The sequence below is a fragment of the Phalangium opilio genome, unplaced genomic scaffold (genome assembly GCF_054372755.1).
Source record: "Phalangium opilio isolate 3A_F unplaced genomic scaffold, DU_Popi_V2 ptg000042l_1, whole genome shotgun sequence".
NCBI lineage: Eukaryota > Metazoa > Arthropoda > Arachnida > Opiliones > Phalangiidae > Phalangium > Phalangium opilio.
Window position 1 is genome coordinate 1415795 of NW_028324166.1, and position 20576 is coordinate 1436370.

General features: G+C 38.3%; 3 protein-coding genes across 3 annotated transcripts; 2 read left to right on the top strand and 1 right to left on the bottom strand.

Moving 5' to 3' along the window:
* Window positions 1-697: 697 nt before the first annotated feature.
* Window positions 698-10746, bottom strand: LOC149678148 (amine oxidase [flavin-containing] B-like). The gene is made up of 13 exons (XM_089836149.1): window positions 5238-10746; window positions 5033-5173; window positions 4856-4963; window positions 4156-4247; window positions 3855-3996; window positions 3731-3791; window positions 3381-3469; window positions 3153-3312; window positions 2960-3059; window positions 2549-2660; window positions 2392-2489; window positions 1819-1993; window positions 698-1441 (listed from the first exon to the last, which is right to left on the bottom strand). The coding sequence occupies exons 1-13, from the start codon at window positions 5424-5426 to the stop codon at window positions 1301-1303; spliced, it is 1608 nt and encodes a 535-aa protein (XP_089692275.1). The 5' UTR covers window positions 5427-10746; the 3' UTR covers window positions 698-1300.
* Window positions 8144-14572, top strand: LOC149678149 (cholinesterase-like). Its single transcript, XM_089836995.1, has 7 exons — window positions 8144-8167; window positions 8923-9184; window positions 10243-10425; window positions 11725-12300; window positions 12772-13460; window positions 13733-13890; window positions 14335-14572. Exons 1-7 carry the CDS (start codon window positions 8144-8146, stop codon window positions 14570-14572), a joined length of 2130 nt encoding a protein of 709 aa, XP_089693121.1.
* A 1846-nt stretch (window positions 14573-16418) lies between these two features.
* LOC149678150 (uncharacterized) lies at window positions 16419-20213 on the top strand. Its single transcript, XM_089836151.1, has 4 exons — window positions 16419-16849; window positions 17278-17335; window positions 18347-18844; window positions 19682-20213. The coding sequence occupies exons 2-4, from the start codon at window positions 17284-17286 to the stop codon at window positions 20044-20046; spliced, it is 915 nt and encodes a 304-aa protein (XP_089692277.1). The 5' UTR covers window positions 16419-16849; window positions 17278-17283; the 3' UTR covers window positions 20047-20213.
* The last annotated feature ends 363 nt before the right edge of the window (window positions 20214-20576 follow it).

The window sequence follows — 20576 nt, forward strand, 5'->3', positions numbered from 1 at the left end:
GCACATCTTTCTCTGCCCTCTTATTGGTTGAAATACGGCTTAACAGGAAACAAATAAATAAAAAAGAATAGCGAGAACTCCCAGAATGCCTTGCCAAAACTGCTAGCTTCAACTCCCCCCCTCTTCTTAACATCTTTGATGGAGCGACCTTGGGGGTATTTGTCAAAACGTCATTTTGGATTCGGCCATTTTAGTATTCAAACAGTCGTGGCTCAAATATCACCGTATACGCGACTCGTTTACGTCTGAACATTGAAATGAAGGTACCGACGGGAACGTAAGATTTTACAGTCTGAACGGGCCTTTATAAATACTTACTACAAACATCTTTGTACATTTCTTCGAGTGATATTTCGTCTTCGGCGAAATACGTCGCGAAATTAATGGCCAATAATAAAAACACGGCAAACGTGGTGGTTGTCATTTTTGTGTACGATTTGAAACGTACTACGAACTTGTAGTAAAATCTCCGAAGGTAATCAGTCGCGTTTTATACAAACTTAGGAAATGTCGAACAATATTTTCCCACCTGTTTCAAAAGTCTATAACAAAATTTCCCCAATAAGTCTTTTTGGACTTTTTGCTATGTATGATTATAATGATGATTACCATGCTTAACTTAATGTTAAACACACAATTTAGAAAAAAATATTCAATGCTTGTTCACCTGCTTAAAATACGTTTACTTCAAACATACTAGTAATTTTGTAAGAAGTACGAAACCAAGAAGTGATATCTAGATTACTAGGGAAAAGGTATAAGATGCCTAAGTATTCGCGCGCCATAGTCCCAGTCCCCCCTTTCAAAATACAAGGGGGGGGGACGTAAAAGGAGGCCCCGGGCTATTTCGCCTCTCCTCAGTCAGAAAATACTCAGTAATTTTCGTCATTCGCGTCGCGCTGACGTGAGTTTTCAAGAACCAATGAGATGCTGCTGGTTGTAATATAGAATCGGGGATTAACTCCGGACCTACGTTTGGACTGGAGATAAAGCAAGAAATGTGGCGAAATTATACCTTCTCCCTAGTAAACTAGATATCGCTTCTTGATGAAACCATAAATCACAACAATTCGAATTCCAAGAATACATTTACTCGAAATACGACTTAATTAATATACTTATGTTTAAAATAAGATTCCAATTAATTTAATTCCGAAAAAATACATGATTTTTACGAATAAATTTGGCAAACAGTCGGTAAAAGTGTTTGTCTAAAAAAGGCTAATGATGGTATTTATGTTTGAAGCTACTGTGGTAGGTAATTCTGTGATCGGCCCAAAGTTTTATTTGTTCTTTAGCTTCAGAATATTTTTCTGAATTTTGCGACTATCGCAACAGCGCTTAGCGATAAGCCCAACACCACTAGGGCATTGCGAAGTCCACGAACTGAGGGCAAATTTCGCTCCAGAAACGTCCATTCGCATGGCATAGCTTTAACAAACTGCAATAGAGTAATAACGCCACTTTGACAAGCCATAATATGAAAGTCTAAGATGGTCTATAGGTGTTTATAATAAGTATGCCATAAATTAAGGGGTGTTCTTTGGGTCAGACTGAGTGAAAAGTGTCAAAGATCATTTAGTTTTGGAGGTACGGGCCCCCAAACATTGATTGGTCTCTAAAACAATAAATTAGCACACTTGGGGAGTAAGACATTCAGTGTGCCCATCTTGTTTAGACAATTTCAATAGCCTCCAATTTTAGAACGTTTAAGAGCCTCTATCTAGCAGAAGTGTACTATTTAAAACTAAAAGTGTGCCTAAGCTGGTAATGTAAAAGCAGTTCAGAAATGTAGCAGCTTTTCAGATATTTAGTTACCTTGGAGACGGGTTCATCTTGGTTGATTTCAAATTGTTTAATTTTGCCCATTCGATATAAGATTTCCCTGGCCGACCTTTGACCAGCTTCAACGGCGCCGTCCATGTAACCACTCCATTTCGTGGCAGTTTCGGTTCCAGCGAAATGTATCAGTCCAAATGAATCACGAATACAACTGTCGAAGAATGATCAGAGTTTAATCTTGAAGTCCCGACTCCGAGAGAGTGGGATGCAGGAGCAATGTTGGTGGGCCATGTGCGGCAACGAAAGTCTCCCAGTGTACCTCGTGCACGCCCATACCTTTCGGTAGGCGATCGTTAAGTGCTGTAGCGTAGCGCCATTGTATTTATATGAGAAATAGCTTCTATTTTTAAGACACAAGGGGCATCCTTAAGGTTTCTGGACCGTACGACCCTACCGAAACGCCACTGAGGATGCTGGGAAGACATCGTTACCGTTATAAGTATAGAGATTGCAACACCATCCCACTCTCTTCTTCAACAGACTCTATTTAATAGAGTTCGAAATTTCGAAACATATTAGGAACAGTGCTTCTAGAGAGACTAGACATACTTTCCATATGTTGTTATTAGTCCTGGTGGACTCAGAGACGTGTAACAACCGCCCGAATAATGTTCCGTACACCAGTTAAATTCTTCGTAATGCGTGGACTAAAAATTATCCAATCAAATTTAAGTTATATAAAGTTCGTGCTTTCAATCAAACTTACATCGTATATTTCGGCCATTTTAAAAATTTTATAAAGACTGTTTTTAAGTATTTGTTCCCGTTCTTCCTTAGTTTTGTTTGTAATTTTTTTGCATTTGTCAGCCGACACGAATCTACAATCAACAGAGATTTCAATATCCATGTTGCCTCTTTCAGCGGTTATTTTGTTCTTTAAATGACTGCCACAAAAGACCAAAGTGCTATTATCTACATCTCTACCTAACTGCTACACGAACCAGTAGACCATAATAGTTTCCCACCGTTCATGCTTCAAGGACCATATAGTTACACAAGGGGTAAAAATCATTACACAACCACACGGATTTAAAACCGGTGTTGTAAATTAAGATTAACCCTGAACCTATCACTAAATATTTGAATCAATTCAATACCCAATTGAAACTTAACTCACAATACAAGACACGGTGCGGAACCATCCGGTTTCGTGTCATCAAAAACCCAAACTGTGGGATGTTCATCACCTTCGATTACAAAAAGTTGCCCAGAATACCCTGATTCAATGTACACGAAATTCGGCGATGGTTAGAAAACTTTTTGGGTTGTATCTTCGAAAGGAGACTGTGTCTTATACCACGTGCTTATACCTTTGTTCCTCCAGAAGGCATCATCGTAATAGAGAAAAGCCTTCATGGTGGAACCCATTGGCATTCTCTGGGACAGTTGTTGATGTTCAACCGGAAGTGGAGGTTCGAAATGGATTTTTAATTGGAGCATTGGTGAAATAGCCAAAATGACGTATTTCGACTTGAAATTTACACGCAAATAATGATTTTCTACCAATCTAGAATGTCTTAGTCACTATATTGGCTTACAGTCCATATTTTTCCGGATATCGTCTTAATTTCGACCTTAGTTTCGTTTTGATTTACAACGGAAACAATTTCGTTCAAATGCACAGACCCTAATTATGTAATTGTAATGATTAGTTTAAATGTAATGATATGAATAGTGTCAAGAGTAAATGAACTAGGAGAGGAAGTTCTACACTGGCTCGATTTCAATTTTAATCAACAAGACCAATTCAATGCTAAAACTATGTCTGGAGGACTTTGGTACATCGCGAGAGTGCGAGGACGGAGACATAAACATCCCTCAGGATTTCACGATGGACAATGATAGTACAATACTCTTTCTTAATTTACTCTTGAGTTGTATTTAATACCAGTTAATTTTTCGGCCATTTTCTGACTAATTTGCTGACTTCCACCAACGAATTTTCTCTCCTAAATTTAACAACTGATGAGTTAGAACACGACCTCGGTTTAGTTAGTATAAACTAAACGAACCTGTGCGCCATTCGCGGTATTATTAACCCTTTGTATTCCACCACATTGTTTAATGTACCATAAAAACCAGAGTAGAGAAATTTCGTGAGGTTCGCAAGTCAAGTTTATATTTGCCGTCCATTTTGCGACGTTTCTCCCTTTCCTCGAGTTTGAGGGAATAAATAAAATGAAAACGTCAAAAGTTTTGCCCTAATTAACTTTTCCTTATTTGAAAATATGAAGTACCCGCGATTTTAATCGTATAACCAGACGGTTTTTGTTCTGAGGATACCTGTATACTTTAGATGTAATAGATCTTTACCTAGTATAACATACATCATTGATAAACTCTTTTAGCGTCATTCTGTCCCATATATCAGCGTGTGGGGCTTTCCATGGTGCATCCGATGGAATCTTAAAATTTTAAAAAAAATATAAACAAAGGCACATTAATAAAGCCAGAATTACATAATATTTATATTTGAAAGCAGTGTTCTAGTTTTATATTTTAATATTAACAAGTACAAAAAATATTTTGCAACACTCCGTGTGGTTTCCAATGTGCTAAGGTAGTACAGCACCCAACAATTATCTAAGGCTATACAGTGTATCGCACACATAAACCTAAGAAATGCCTGCTCAATTCAATATTCACGGGATACAGTGACCTTAACACTATAAGGTGCCATTTCGAGTTTCTCATACATTTTTTCTCTTTTCGTAAATCTTAGAAAATAGTAAAAACGCCAAAAAAATATGTCTTTAGCCTACCAATCCAATTTCCAATTCTTTCCCAAAGTGTTCGCTATTGACAGCTACAATAGTTTCTCTCTTGAACTAACAGCTATGGTTTTCTGTGCTTAGATATGTGAACTATCAAGGGTCTCACTTTTACCATACCAGTCCCCTTTATGATTGAACTATCCATGCAATCGCGTGCATCCGAGGCCACCACTAAATAACTGGTATCAGAGCATAACTCCGTTGGTTTTTACATAACCACATGGAGTAAAAATATATACCTCAGCTCCCATTTCGTCAATTGTTCGAAAGAAATTGTTGATATCTAAATACTCCAATGGATTCAGAATATTGCCAAAATTTTCAGCCTCAATTTCTGTAGTTTTTCCCTTCAAGTATAAAATCCTCATTAAAATTTTAATTAAATAATAATTCAAAGGCTTAGGTACAGTACATACTCGCGATTGAAGTAGCGTCTTGCCTTGCTCATACACCTTGTAAGTTTCAATACCCAATTCTTCGGCCAAACAAAGAATACGGTTTTGAGTAGGTCCAACGTAAGCCCCGCCTACATCCACGTAACCACCGAATTTAGATGACTGTGGACACGTAATATTTATTTGTTTATGGTTTCCACAAACAGTTTCGTGAACTTTGACCTACGTGTTTGGTGAAAGTTTTTCCTCCAACGCGATCTCGCGCCTCGAGAACGGCTACTTTTAAACCAAATTCGTTTAAACATTTCGCTGCACTTAAACCTGAAATAAATATTTTATAACGTTCGCTATATCCTGAGCATTGCGGTGCTCGTCTGGCGTGCTCGGTATTCGGCAAATAGCGAATATAGTCCATTCTTATTTAACTCATAAATTATAAGACCCGAAACAAATCACCCGTTTATTGAAAATAACATTTGGAACTTAATAGGCTTTTTTCCAGGGGTTGCTCGACTGGCGTGCTCGGTATTCGGCAAATAGCGAATATACGTCCATTCTTACTTAACTCACAAATCAAAACAAGCATGAAACAAACCCCCGTTTACTGAAAATAAGATTTAGAATTCAGCCAAGAGGTGCTCATCTGGCGTGCTCGGTATTCGCCAAATAGCGAATATTTGTCCATTCTTACTTAACTCAGAAATCAAAACAAGCATGAAACAAACCCCCGTTTACTGAAAATAAGATTTAGAATTCTGCCAAGAGGTGCTCATCTGGCGTGCTCGGTATTCGCCAAATAGCGAATATTTGTCCATTCTTACTTAACTCAGAAATCAAAACAAGCATGAAACAAACCCCCGTTTACTGAAAATAAGATTTAGAATTCTGCCAAGGGGTGCTCATCTGGAGGGCTCGGTATTCGCCAAATAGCGAATATCTGTCTCTTCATTCTTAACTCACAAATTAAAACAAAACCTGAAACAACCCTCTCCTCAAACTTATTTCCCAAATAAAATATATTTCTGCACGACTCCATATAAAGCGGGTCACTAATTACAGTACTTTACTAAATTTAATTACAATTAACTTACCACTTAAACCAGCACCGACAATAACCACATCAAATAACGTTTCGAGACTCATTATACGATTTCATTTAACCTTATTCTTAAACCGAAATGATATATAATAACGCAACGCGGTTGAAAAACAGGTTGTTTTTTGATTACGTTAAATAAAATGTAGTGGTAATATAACTTTCTAGGATAAAATACAGTTACACACTAGAAAAATGTTGAACTACTACCTACCTTTCATGAACGTTTCATCTCTAATGGGACAGGAAAACACAAGTCTTCCACTGTACAAACCGAGTCCTCTCTATCATAGCTTCGGGGGTAGAGATGGGGTTGTGAATTTGGCAACCGTCAAGCACATTTTTCACAAATCTTTTATAAGTTCATAAGTTATGTTGGCCATAAGTTTGTCACTGGTTACAAACTGGAGCTTGTCATGAAGTGAGTGAGGTAGAGGTAAAGCGAACGACGCCTGGTGAGGCGCTATCAAAGGCTTAGCAATGCAGACTAAATAGGAAGATGGAAGTCTTGCAAAAGCTACGCCTGGTGAGGCGCTGCCAAAGGCTTAGTAATGCAGACTAAATAGGAAGAAGGAAGTCCTGCAAAAGCTACGCCTGGTGAGGCGCTGTCAAAGGCTTAGTAATGCAGACTAAATAAGAAGATGGAAGTCTTGCATGCAAAATTAACCACCGAGTGTAGTACTTCAATTCTCGCTCCCGTCGTTCTCGAACTATCTCGAGCTGTAAGTCTCTCAGTAGCATTACGAAGTATGTGTAGTGTCATGCTTAAGGAACATATCTCATAAACTTATGATCTACTTAAAAAATTAAAAGGCCTTGGCCTTTCCCGGTTTTCTATCTCATTTTAATTTTTATAAACCAAACCTGCTCTAGAGAGAACTCTACCCCGATATCAGTTCCCTATAGAGATTCAGCGTTCATGTAGCTACAATCACCGCGTGGCATAAAATTTCTGGTTTTGCGACAATCCTTAATACTGATTATGATACGGCCGGGTTATTTTTTTTAACTAGTTTTTTTAAACAAAACTCAAAAAGTCAAAATGGGTAAAAGCAGCTGCCACGTCAAAGGGCTTACTTTATGCTTACTACAAATTAGTTCGTTTTGAAGCGTCGCCTTGCGTATGCGTTTGAAAAGTCGCCCCAAACCTCGCGTTAAGGCAATAGCGACATCTGGCGGCGCTATTCACGGGGGAAAACGAATAACCTTAAGTCGGAATTTTTAGTGGTAGCGGAAAGTTCTCAAGTCCGGCCCACACAACCCGAGTATAAATTAATATTGGATATAAGGGGGCACAATGAGTCCTTGAAGCTTTATGAATTCCTGATTATATCATTTACACACTTTAGTTCAATTTGTAAACTAATTATGACTAAACCAGGGATAGATTTAATTTTAGAAGTAGGAATGGAGAACGGTTAGTATTTACTTCAGTCCAACTCAGAGCCCCTCCCTCCAACACGTAACGAAAAGTTTAAATTATCTTATTGGTTCACTCACTTAAATTACGTTTTGATGACGTTTCTGACGGGGACGGCGAAAAATAGTGACGTAATTCCTTTTCACCTCTGTCGCTATGACCCGCCTCTTCTTTCATACCTCTCTGTCCCGTGGGAAGGGGGTCCGGGACTCTATTCTCCATTCCTACTTCTAAAATTAAATCTATCCCTGACTAAACAAATAACCAAATAAACCAACAAGTTTCTGAAATATATATAACCTTTCTTTTAAGAACAATACGCTATTAATTTCAGGAATAATTCAAAACCATTGTTTTTACTGGAAATAAATCTCGGAAATTCCCAAACGTGCTTATACTTGATCTCAATATTATTTGTCTAAAACGTTAATTAGTTTACGCAACAATTTAAAAATATTTCAAATATCCATTACTAGAATTTGTACTTTACACGATATAAATCAGCCAAATATCGAAAACTAATCTTTCTTTAAAGTTTTATTTTACCTATAAAAGGGTAATGCAACTTATTACAATAGCTTAATCGTAAATTTTTCTAAAAAACTTGGTAATCATCATGGCTTTCAAAGGAAGTTTTCAGGTAAGATTTTAATGAAATGCGTCAGGCCCAGCACGGAAATTTTTGCTAGGTGTTGTTATGTAAACCGACCTAGCTTTGCGCTGCTGTTTTGCATGTATGTGTGTGTGTGTGTTTGTTTGTTTGTGGCCCCGGGTGCACCATGAGCAAGCCTTGATAGAAAACGATAAGGCAAAAACCGCAAGATGCACTACTATAACCTTTGAGCTCGAACCTAATGTAGCCCAACCGTTGGGCCATCTCGAATACTACATTAGCGAGTTCTAAAACATGAATACTGTACCACATTAGCACATACGACACTTAAGGCTCTTTCAGACGATCCAACTTTTGATCTCAGCTCGATGGGTCAAAAAGTTATATCAACTTGGCGAACTTTTGAAGGGAAAAGTGAAATAAATCCTTCCTATTCACACGACTAAACTTTTACCGCCAAATGGAACTTTTTAAGCGCCACCTACCTTGGCACTTACGAAATAACCCACGAAAAGGGCTTTTTTTGTAATTAATTTTGATTGGCTGGAGAAATGAACTTAAAAAGTTGAGTCAGCAAAAATTGGATCCTAGCCAACATTTTTGGTGATTCAACTCATCCAGCGTCTATTCACACGATCTAACTAGTTGATTCAACTCGAGTTGACCCATCAAGCTGAGTCAAAAAGTTGGATCGTCGGAAAGAGCCTTAATATATATAAAGTGGTCTATACGTACAGCCGCTAATTTCTATCTAGTTTAATTAATGACTAGATTAATTTCAGATGTTTTTGATTGGGGCTATGATTTTGACGTTGGCCGAAACGATTTATACCCCATTCAGCTTTGAAAAGAAATGCGTAATGTTAATAAATACGAACAGCTCGATGGCATTGACTGTCCCTCGTGAAAATACGTCGCCCGTGATAGCTCATTACAACTCCGAGAATGGAGAGAGACAAAAATTCTACCTTATAAAGATACAGGACAAAGAAAAGGATAATGCCTACAGTTTTCAGAGCAGAATCAATAACCTTTTCTTAACCTGTAAGTACCAGACTTGACATTCTCAACGCGTTGATTTGTTCATTCGTTGCCTACGTTAATCAAGGCCAGTGCGCGGCGCCGATTTTTATTTGGTTTTTGGCAATTTAAGTTGCCAAATTCTCTCACCTGAGGCGCTATTAGCTGGACCTAAAGAGTTTGAAATGTTCATTTTCTCACGCTTGGAATTTTAAATACTAATTTTCGCGCGCGTTTTGGTCCAGCTATCAATGAAATCTCGAGGTAAAATAGGGAGAATATAAGAAGTCGCGTTTCTTAAAAGTCGTCCCCTTCGAAACTACTGTGCACAGGCCTTTATTAACGTAGGCAACGGTTCATTTAACCGAAATGTATCTATAGACAATTTCATTAATTCCGGAAGAAAAGCAAACACGACAGGGGGACTTAGGTTATGTCCCTCGCGCCAGGGGCCACGCGGCGCTACAGGCAGCCTCCCTCAGCGTGTAGTGAACTCGGGCTCCGTCTGGCGTTGCCTCTGTGTGTTTATTTCTAGACGAGTAATTAAGGAATTGTCTATAAGGAATTTACGAAATCTAATCCACGGGACACTAAACTTAGAGGACATTTCAGCTCTGTTATAATCAATCGCCTTATATACCCTAAATTTCCAAATATTGTTAAAGAGGCATACGCTAGAATTTTAACGTCAACAATAGCTATGTTTAAAATGTTTTAGAAATAACGTTACTTAAAATGACTTAACTATAATTAAGGTAAATTACTGACGATTAAAATAATTAATATCAATTATATTTATTTATTTATTTAAGAAAAACTTGTTAATTGGGTAGATAATCCTCGTCTCGACTCGGAGAGAGATTTATTTTGGATTCCCAACTTGTTACGTTGTTTCCTTCGCTCAAACCCTATTTGAAACATTCAATATATATTAGGCCTATACACTCTTCCAAAGAAAAAATCTAGCCGAAACTTTCCTATTATTGAAATATTCGATTTATATTCCAAAGTACCTTGAGATTATTAAATGTAGGCCTAGGTTTGTAACAAAATTTTAATTCAATATCGTGGAGATTTTCCAGGGATGGACGGTTCACCTGACCTGTCGTTTAGCACAAACCCAAGCACCGAGAATACTCAATGGTATTTACACGAAAATTCGGACAAAACTGTCGTAATTCAGAGTAAAGAATTTCAGCAATGCCTGAACGTGGACAACGTCAACAGCCCTACTGTGCGAAGACACCTTTGTCAGGAACCCGAAAGTAAATTTTTTGAAATACTTCCAGTTGATTGTGAATCTTCGACAGAAGCAATTCCCTGACATGGTTCTTATTATTCAGCTCGAACCAGGGATAGATTTAATTTCAGAAGTAGGAATGGAGAACGGTTAGTATTAACTTCAGTCCGACTCATAGCCCAGTATAGAGCCCCTCCCTCCAACACGTAACGAAAAGTTAAAATTATCTTATTGGCTCGCTTAAACTACGTTTTGATGACGTTGCTGACGGGGACTGCGAAAAATACGTAATTCTTTTAACCTCTGTCGCTATGACCCACCTCTTTTTTCATTCCCCCTCCGTCCCGTGGAAGGGGGTCCGGGACTTTGACGCGCGTCCACATTACTCTTTTCTCCATTCCTACTTCTAAAATTAAATCTATCTCGGCTCGAACTAAAATTGGTTGTAATTAAAAATTATAAATAAAACAAGATGGCCCCGGCCATATTAACGTTTGGCTCAACATCTTGTGTCTAGAATTAGCATTATTGAATTTAATATAAGGCCACCCAGGCTTATTTTTACTTTTGAGGTTTTTCTTATTTTAAATATCGAATATGATTCCGATTATTAATGAAATTAATTCAGTATGATCGGGTCACACAAAAAATAATGGGGAAGAAAAGGCGCCCAGCCGGATGGGGATGAACAATCGTTTTCCAGCTCTAAAGAGGGCAAAAAGAAAAAGCAAAAATTTATGTTCAATCTCTCTTTTTTTAAGCCTGCCTGTTTGGTACTATAAAACGCTTCTTAATACAACTATTATTTTAAAATTAATTAATGATGAAAATAGTGATATCTTCACGAGATTCTAATATTTCAATTGAGACGCCGCTTTTGATAAATTCCCATTTTCAAGTGATAATTAAAAAAAAAAAAAAATAACTAATCTTACGTCAAAAATAAATCATATGACGTCAAGATTAGAATTAAAGTAGAAATGAATCTTACTGTTTTTCTTCAAAATATAAACAAGATAAATTAATGGGATAAAACGTTGTTTAAATTAGCACCATCTATCGCCAATAAGCGATAATAACATAATGCGCTTGACGCCATTTTGGCCTATTAACTCTACTCGATCTATAATTATTCTAGTAGATAATAGCACCTTACATTTCATTAAACAATAAAAATTAATAGGTTGCATTTTTACTTTAAAATTTTGTAAGCAACATTTTTTTATTTCAAGTTCAAAACGCTGTAGTTAGTCGTTCAAGAAAGTTGTAGATACCGAGTTAATCATGCCGAAATTAGTTTTAACACTATGGTTTCTATTTCTAGTAAATTTACAATTAACCTTAACCCTAAACGATAACGAAAAGGTGTCAGTTGTTACTTCAAAAGGCGAACTTATCGGTCAGAAAATTACCTTACCTTCAATTAACAATTCAACATTAACGGTGAAAACCTTTTTGGGTATACCTTACGCTGAGCCACCAATAGGTGACCAACGTTTCAGAGCACCAATTGAAGTCGCACCGTGGGACGAAGCATTACCAGCGTTGGAACAACCCAAATCGTGCGTTCAACGCACGCACCCGGCTCTATGGGACACCGTTTCCGAGGATTGTTTGTACTTGAATGTATGGGTTCCTGAGAGATCAGCCGACAACCCTTCAAATTCGATAACAGATTCTGATGATAAATTTGCCGTTATGGTGTACATTTTCGGCGGTGGTTTCATGCAAGGGTCAATTAGGTCCTACGATTTTTCTGTCTTCTCGGCCTTGCAGGATGTGATTGTCGTTGCTATGAATTACCGTGTCGGACCTTTGGGGTTTCTGTACTTGGACAGTGAAGATTGCCCGGGAAATATGGGCCTTAAAGATCAGGACATGGCGTTGAATTGGGTCAAAGGTAAGGTCAGAATTTACTTTAATCTTTGTACAATAATGGTGGTTTGTAATTGGATTGAAGACGGTCCTCGGACATCGATTGAAACTCTCATAACGGAAAATAAAGTCCGAGTTCAGAGATAAAGCCTAGCAGTTTAGTTTGAATCAGTACTTGACCGACTTAACTCACAGAGGCCTGATAACGCTGCACTGAAGGGGGGGGGTATTTTCTCTAGCCCCATTAGTGGAAACCATCTTTAATTAAACTTAAATTTAAGTCTTATAAAATAATTACAGGCGGCAATCCAAGGTTGTCATAGAATTTGTAGATTAAGTACTTTTGATTGCCTCAGAGATAAGTTCAATCACTAACCAATACCTTCAATGCAATTATTCGGACAAAATATGTTTTGATTTTGATTCGAACTTCGCAAATATTGTTAAATCCCTTGACGATGAAAATAGATATATTAAATCTCGATTCAAATTTTAGACAACATCGAGCAGTTCGGTGGCGATCCCGATCGTATCACCATATTCGGTCATAGCGCGGGTTCCATGAGTGTGGGATACCATTTGCTAAACCCTAACTCCCAACATCTCTTCAATCGAGCCATTCTACAAAGCGGTTCACCCTACATGCGATACGTCACCGACAGCCCTTTCAAAGCCAAGATGAAAAGTCAAATAATATCCAAGAACGTAGGCTGTCAACATGACCCGGATGACCCCCAATACGTCATTGAATGCCTTAAAAACAGTACGGTCGAAGACCTCTTATTCGCCACGTTCAAATCGGAGATGCAACCATTTCCATTCGAAGACAATCTCAATGTTTTCCAAGATAGATTCACACCAAATTTAAGCGGGAACAAGAGCGTCTTAATGGGTGTGACGTCAGATGACGGTGCGTTTCTAGTCGTCAAAGCCACGCGTCCAAACACAACTATGGAAGAACTACTTCAATACTTCTCGTTCATTTTTGCAAATGGCAAAATGGACTCGCATATCGTAGAATTGATCAAGTTTTACTACAAGGATCGTTGCATCGAGTTCACTGATCACGCAACAGAAAGGGCCAGCGTTAGGTTGTTCACGGACTTTGTGTTTCTCTGCAGTACTAATCACTTGGCGGACACTTTGGCTACTTTGAATATTCCAACTTATATGTATCAGTTCAAAGTAAATTTCAAGTCAATAGACTATCTCATTAATTCCAGAAGAAAACACCACAGAGAGGGGAGGTTATTGGGTTATTTCCCTGGCACCAAGAAGCACCACTAGAGGCAGCGCGAGTCTAGCTAGTCTCCCTCCATGTGTAGCGAACTCGGGTGAACTCTATCTGGCGTTGCCTCTTGGTTGATGCCAGAGAAATAACCTATGAGGGCGGCCCGCCCCTGTAATGTTTGCCTCTCTGCGAGTACTTAATGGAATGTTCTATTTATACTTTGAAGCACAAGCCAAAATCATCGCACAAACCTGATTGGATTGACGCTGATCACGCGGATGAGCTACCGTTCTTATTGGGTGGAGTATTCGAACATGGAGACGCCGGCGAGACTGAGTTGGCAACGCGGTTGATGAGCTACTGGGGAAATTTTGCAAAATTCGGGTAAAGTTTTCTTCATTAAAGAAGATACTGATCTTTCCTAATAGATGGCGACACTGTTATGGCGCAATCACACAGTCAAACACGGAACTCTGTCTCTAATAGACAGTATCGTCTACTGGTAAAGACGGAACATCCGGTATGTGTACTGCAAAGACGGTAGGTATGGCTTCAAACAACCAGAACTTGGGTGGACTGCTAAGGTTTAAGCCCCATCTAACGTCTTTGCTCTTCACATACTAACCCTAATACCAAGCAGACGACACTGCGCCCCCTCTACTTTTAAAAGGGTCTACGGAGAGTTTTTGGTTAGGGGAAGTGTGACAAAATTTACACGGCCATACTGGTGGCTTAAATCCTTGGGAAAAGCTGAAACCCACCACCTGTATGATTGACGTCATAGGAGGTTATGACGTACTACTAAACCATTCCATTAATTACTTGCAGCGATCCCAACTTCAAGACTGATTTGGAAGACGATTCTGTTTTAGCCAATGAAACCGTAGCTTACCTGCCAGATGGGGCTGCATCTTCAGTAACGCTGGAGCAATGGCCTCTTTACACGACGGAAACTCGTGGCAGATTAGATATTGATCTGCTCGAATCTCGACGAGCATTCGGGCCTTTGCGCGAGGATCACTGCGCCTTTTGGCAGCATATTTACCCGAAAATTATTAAAAATTAAATCTTAATAATATAGCTCACGCACTTACTTACATACATTCGTCTTATTTTTTAAAATAAACTCTATTTTAAACTAACACAACGCGTGATGAAACTGAAAGTATAACTTGACTAATGTTAACTGACCTCTAATTCTAAAAATTAGTTTAGAAAATTGTGTTTTTTAAATAAAATTAGAATTTTTTTAAATTTTATCTTGTGTCTAGAAATTGAAACGATTTTTATTTTATTAAATAATTTTAGTAAATTATTTAGTTTCAGGGATAGATTTAATTTTAGAAGTAGGAATGGAGAACAGAGTAACGTTAGCACGGGACGGAGGGGGGGGGGTATGAAAGAAGAGGCGGGAGTGTCATAGAGACAGAGGTAAAAAGGAATTACGTATTTTTCACCCCCGTCCCCGTCAGCAACGTCATCAAAACGTAGCTGTTTAAGTGAGCCAATAAGATAATTTAAACTTTTAATTACGTGTTGGAGGGAGGGGCTCTATACTGGGTGGTCTATGAGTCGGAATAACTGAAGTAAATACTAACCGTTCCGTTCTCCATTCCTACTTCTAAATTTAAATCTATCCCTGATAGTTTATAATAATTCTGTACCAGGGATACATACAACTAATAGGAATTATTGTGACCTCATATATCCCATGTTAATTACTGCTATCTCGCTGCACCTTGCACGTACGCACCTAGGACCTCACGACGTTGCTACCAACCAATGAAATCTCAGTTAGAAAGACATCAGAATTATAACCTCCGCGTGACGTGTAGTAAATTCTCAAGGCCGGCCTACAATGTTTCCAATTAGCTGTATGAATTCCTGTTGAAATAAATGCCCAAAAATAGATAGTTTCCACGCATGGAGGATTCATCCATTTACACCAGAAGGCCAGGCTACCCGGAGGAGGTTTCTGTCCTCAAGGTAGCCCGGCCTCCTGGTGCAAATGGTATAAATCCTCCACGTGTCTAAACTAGAATGGTTCTTGAGCATCCGGCCACCGAAGTAGCTTATCAATGGGAATGTCAGTTGTCAGTTGTAAACAGGCGTCAGAAAGACTACTGAAAGAGTCAGGTGTTAGCAAGTACGACCACGATGAGAGGGGGAGATAATGTCCCTGAAGATTTCCGAGAAAAGGTTTTAGGTATTTGAAAGGTAAATACAATCCTTTATGCGGAGAACATGGACAAATAAATCCATAAGGACAAGCAGTTCTAGCTCAAACATTAAACAGTCCCAGCAAGGTTTCCATAGACTAGTGTCGTTAGAAAGGGGGTGTTGATTGTGTATCTCTCCCTCTAGGGGCGCTCTTGTACGAGGGGATACTGTACGCGCTCAGTAGGGGGATGACACTGAGGTAAGATGTGGAAGGGTATGACGTTTGCATGCTTAGTACTGACACTACTCTATAGTCCTCATATATAAAGCCAGGGATAGATTTAATTTTAGAAGTAGGAATGGAGAACAGAGTAATGTGGGCGCGCGTCAAAGTCCCGGACCCCCTTCCACGGGACGTAGGGGTATGAAAGAAGAGGCGGGCCATAGCGACAGGGGTAAAAAGGAATTACGTCACTATTTTTCGCCGTCATCAAAACGTACTGTTTAAGTGAGCCAATAAGATAATTTAAACTTTTCGTCACGTGTTGGAGGGAGGGGCTCTATCCAGGGTGGTCTATGAGTCGGACTGAAGTAAATACTAACCGTTCCGTTGTCCATTCCTACTTCTAAAATTAAATCTATCCCTGATATAGCCTAATTAAAATAAGCAGCAAAATTAGTAAATAAATATTCTAGAATCTAATCCATAATTAAGATGATTTTTAGCGTAATAAATTTGAAAATTGCCTAAGATTGTGTCCTTGTTGTCCTTGATCTTCATTATTTGTCTACGAAAAAAGAATTTCTTGCACAGACGCCACTAATGTATACAAGGTCACTTGACATAATAGCGCAAGTACACGCGTATTAATATATAATGTTAAACCTCGTAGTAAAGAAAGTAGTTCTTGACAAGTTTGGTTGAAGAGAACTAAAGAATGAACCTGGACTTGTTTTTGAGACCAAGATGACTGAGGTAGGATGGTCACCAAGCCTTTGCTAGTGGTGTAAGGTTACACTGAACCAATCTTCCAAACAAATGCCAGGAAATTTTGTTTTGATGTGAAGAGTTTTACAAACCCATAAACCCAGTGTCCCAGTCCAGTTTTTGACCACTTGCTGAGTTGTTCGGATGGATACAAACTTTCTTTAACTCACTAATAGTCTGATATTTTTCTTGGTGGTAAGTTTGAGTATTTGAAACTAAATATTATTTAAGAATTTTTTTAATGTAGATTTTAATTTTTTTATTTAAATTTTAGTTATCTAATAGAAATGTTTAGTTTTTTAATAGAAATTTTTAGTTTTCTAATAGAAATTTTTTTTAATAGAAATGTTTAGTTTTCTAGTAGAAATTTTTAGCTTTTTAGTAGAAATTTTTAGTTTTTAGTAGAAATTTCTAGTTTTATAGTAGAAATTTTAGTTTTTTAATAGAAATTTTTAGTTTTTTAATCGAAATTTTTAGGTTTTTAATAGAAATGTTTAGTTTTAAAATAGAAATTGTTAGTTTTCTAATAGAAATTTTCTGATAATTTCGGTTTAATTTTACTGGTTTTATGGTGGTTTTCTATTATATTTAGTTACTTAACTAATAAATCTTAATATTTACAGTAAAACATGGCGTCCAAATTAGACAATCCAACTGAGATTGAAACCGTACACATTGAAAGTACTTAATTGTTTTCTTTCTTTATTTGGCAAATATTGGGGGATATTCTTTAAGCGATTTTCAGTCGAAAATGTTCGATGACATTTTGCTGTCCGAGCCACTGTTTTCGAGTTATGATTTGATGAGTGCTTTAGGAATGACCCCTTAATAATTAAATTAGAAATCATTGTCTTAATCAGTTTCTTAATAAAATGTAAGAGACCATCCGTAAAATTCTCCGGAAAATATTAACTTAAAAATAGTGTCCCTTGTGGCAAAATGTGATAGAACATTTTCGACTAAAAATTGATTTCCCAAAGAACATCCCACTTAATAGACAAATTCTTTTATTAATAAACAGAGAAACCAACACACAGGGGTGAGGCAGACATTGGGGTATTTTTCCTCTCGCCAAGAAGCAACACCAGACGGAGCCACAGTTCACTACCCGCGGAGGGAGTCTAACCAACTAGAACTGTCTCTGGCGGAACTTCTTGGCGACAAGGAAGATACCTCAATGGTGGCCTCACCCCTGTGTGGGTTGTTTTCTCTGTTCGCAATACGGAGCTAACAATTGGCTAGGGGTAAGAGATAATCTGACCTCACGCATTACCCCCCTCTCTGGTTGGAATTTTTGCGCGTTTCCAACCGTTAGGGGGATGAAACTCCAGTAAGAGATAGAAGGGTGTGACGTTTCAGGGTCAGAACTGTTACAGGGTTCGTACGGAACCTGGATAAGTCAGGGATATGAAAAATAGGGGAAAAGTCAGGGATATGTCAGGGATTTCGTTTGGTATATCAAACCATGATTTCTTCGAGCAATGCTAAATATGAGACAGGTGTAATTATGAAGTGGGCTCTGGTATAAACAACTTAAAATGGTCAGGAATATTGCCAAAATTTGGTCAGGGATAACCTGGAAAAGCGAGGGATTTTCAAAGTTAAAATTTTGTACGAACCCTGTGTTAGCTCCCTATAAACGAATTTGTCTATACATGCCAGACCTATAAGGAACACGCTGTATAATTTTAGGCTCTAATGACTCATCGTCATCAAGATGGTCGCTACATAGAAACCTCCGGCAATTAGTAAAATGTTGTCACTACGAATGGCGCGTAAAAATAGACGATCTGATCAAAGGAAGTCCGGCATTTCCGGTGGACGCCAAACCGGAAGACCAGTACCGTCTGCATATCATTCACATACACGACCGAAGTATGAGACATCCGAATTACATGAACTTCGAGCTCCAAGCTGTGAAACAACGATATTTGTTCGCCATCGAAGCCAAAATAGTCTTCCCCGAGTTGAACAGCGCCACCTTTAAACTGTTTAAAATCGGAACGCCAAATGGTTTCGATTTTCTTCGATTTCTCGGCCCTGGTCCAGATGGATTCACTGTTCATAGTGGACTCAACTTTAAGGTGGCTTTCCGGGAAAGGGATACGCTCCTTGCGCATTGTTTTCTGAAGGTATTTCAACCGCCAAAGCCCAATGAGAAACAAACAACTTTGGACGCCATGTTCAAAGGTTAGCATACCTGGTCCAATTCTATAACCGCGGCAATAACTCTTGTTATATTAGAGATACGGGGATCTCCTTTGAGTAAGTTATATTTCAATTAGTCCCCCATACAAGGGTACTTTAAACTTGAGTCTACGTCAATATCTTCGTCAACTTACGTTAGTGTCTCACTTATTGTTATTAGGTTAGTTTTGATTTTTAACAATAAACTTTGGAGGCTAGTAACTCTAGTTCTACTAGAGATACGGGGATGTCCTTTGAGTATGTTATAGTCCAATTTGTCTCCCATCCAATCACACTAAAAACTTAGGGGTACGACAAACATGGGCCGAGTAATTAAGCAGAACGTAAACAAACAACCCCATCATAGGAATAGCGTTACGGTTACACTAAACTTTGGAGGCTCGTAACTCTGGAAAATTCAGGGAAGTATGTGGGGGAAAACCTGGAAATCTCAGGGAAATTTGTTTTCCAAAAGTTGTATGAACCCTTACTAGCTCCCAGTAAGTCTGTAACATTACGAAGTATAGGCAATGTCACACTTATGGTCCATATCTTATAAACTTATGATACGGCTATTATGCTCCATATATCCCATGTTAAATTCTACGAGGCTTTTGTGGGCCGGGATTGAAGTAGTATCCGTCACGCCTACTAATTGTGACGTCTTTTTAACTGTGATATAATTGGTTGGTACCAACGTGAGGTAACGCCAGGTAAGGTTCAACCAGCAGCGAGAAAAAACTCGTCATACATAAGGATTATCTCAGCTACAATATTATTCCTACAACATGATGAGTCAGACATAGAGAAAATACTTCATAAAATCATATTCTTTCGTAGAACGTCTCTTCACCGACATGGTCATCAGGACAGAGGAGAGGAACTTTGATTGCCACAAAATCATGCTGGCTTCGGCCTCCCCCGTTTTCAGGGCCATGTTGGAACATAACATGAAGGAACGTCGGGAAAACACCATTGACTGGAGAAGAGTCTGGTCCGCGCAACAAGTCCAAGAAATGTTGGACTTTATTTATTCGGAAGAAGTCCCCAACGACGAGGACAGGATGATGGCCTTACAGACGCTGGCCGAAATGTACTTGTTGAAAAAACATGGCGCCATTCGCACAATGTGGGAGATGAAAATGAACAGAATCAAAATGGAAAACCAACACTTGGAAGTCCCTGATTGCATTATTGGCGATTGATAACTTTTACTCCCAAATTTATTTCTGGAACATTTTTATTAATATCTTGTTTAATTTTATTAAGTTTTACTGGACTTCATTTCATTAAGTTTTACTGAATCTTTATTTAAATTAAATATGAGTTTGTTTATAAATAAATATAAAATAAAAACCCGATTTTATTATCACTGAACTTAACAATCAGACAAACATTTCAAAGAAGTACATTATGGCTTCCAGATCGAATAAACAAATACCAACTTTTACCAACAGGGTGTTTCTGAAATTCTGATAAGTCTTAAATAAATTAAGGAAAATGTTCTTTGGGTTATTTTGAGTCAAAAATGTTCTATGACATTTTGTCGTCCGGACCACCCATTTCGAGTTATAATTAGAGTTGTACGCAACCCAAAAAAAAAGGTCTGCATCAATGTCCTTATATGTTATTTGTCTGAACACCAAGTGTATATTGCAACACATTTCGCAATCCTGTAGAGCAAACATGACTAGAGACTAGCTTATTTGCAGATTCAAGGGTCAAACAGCCTTTG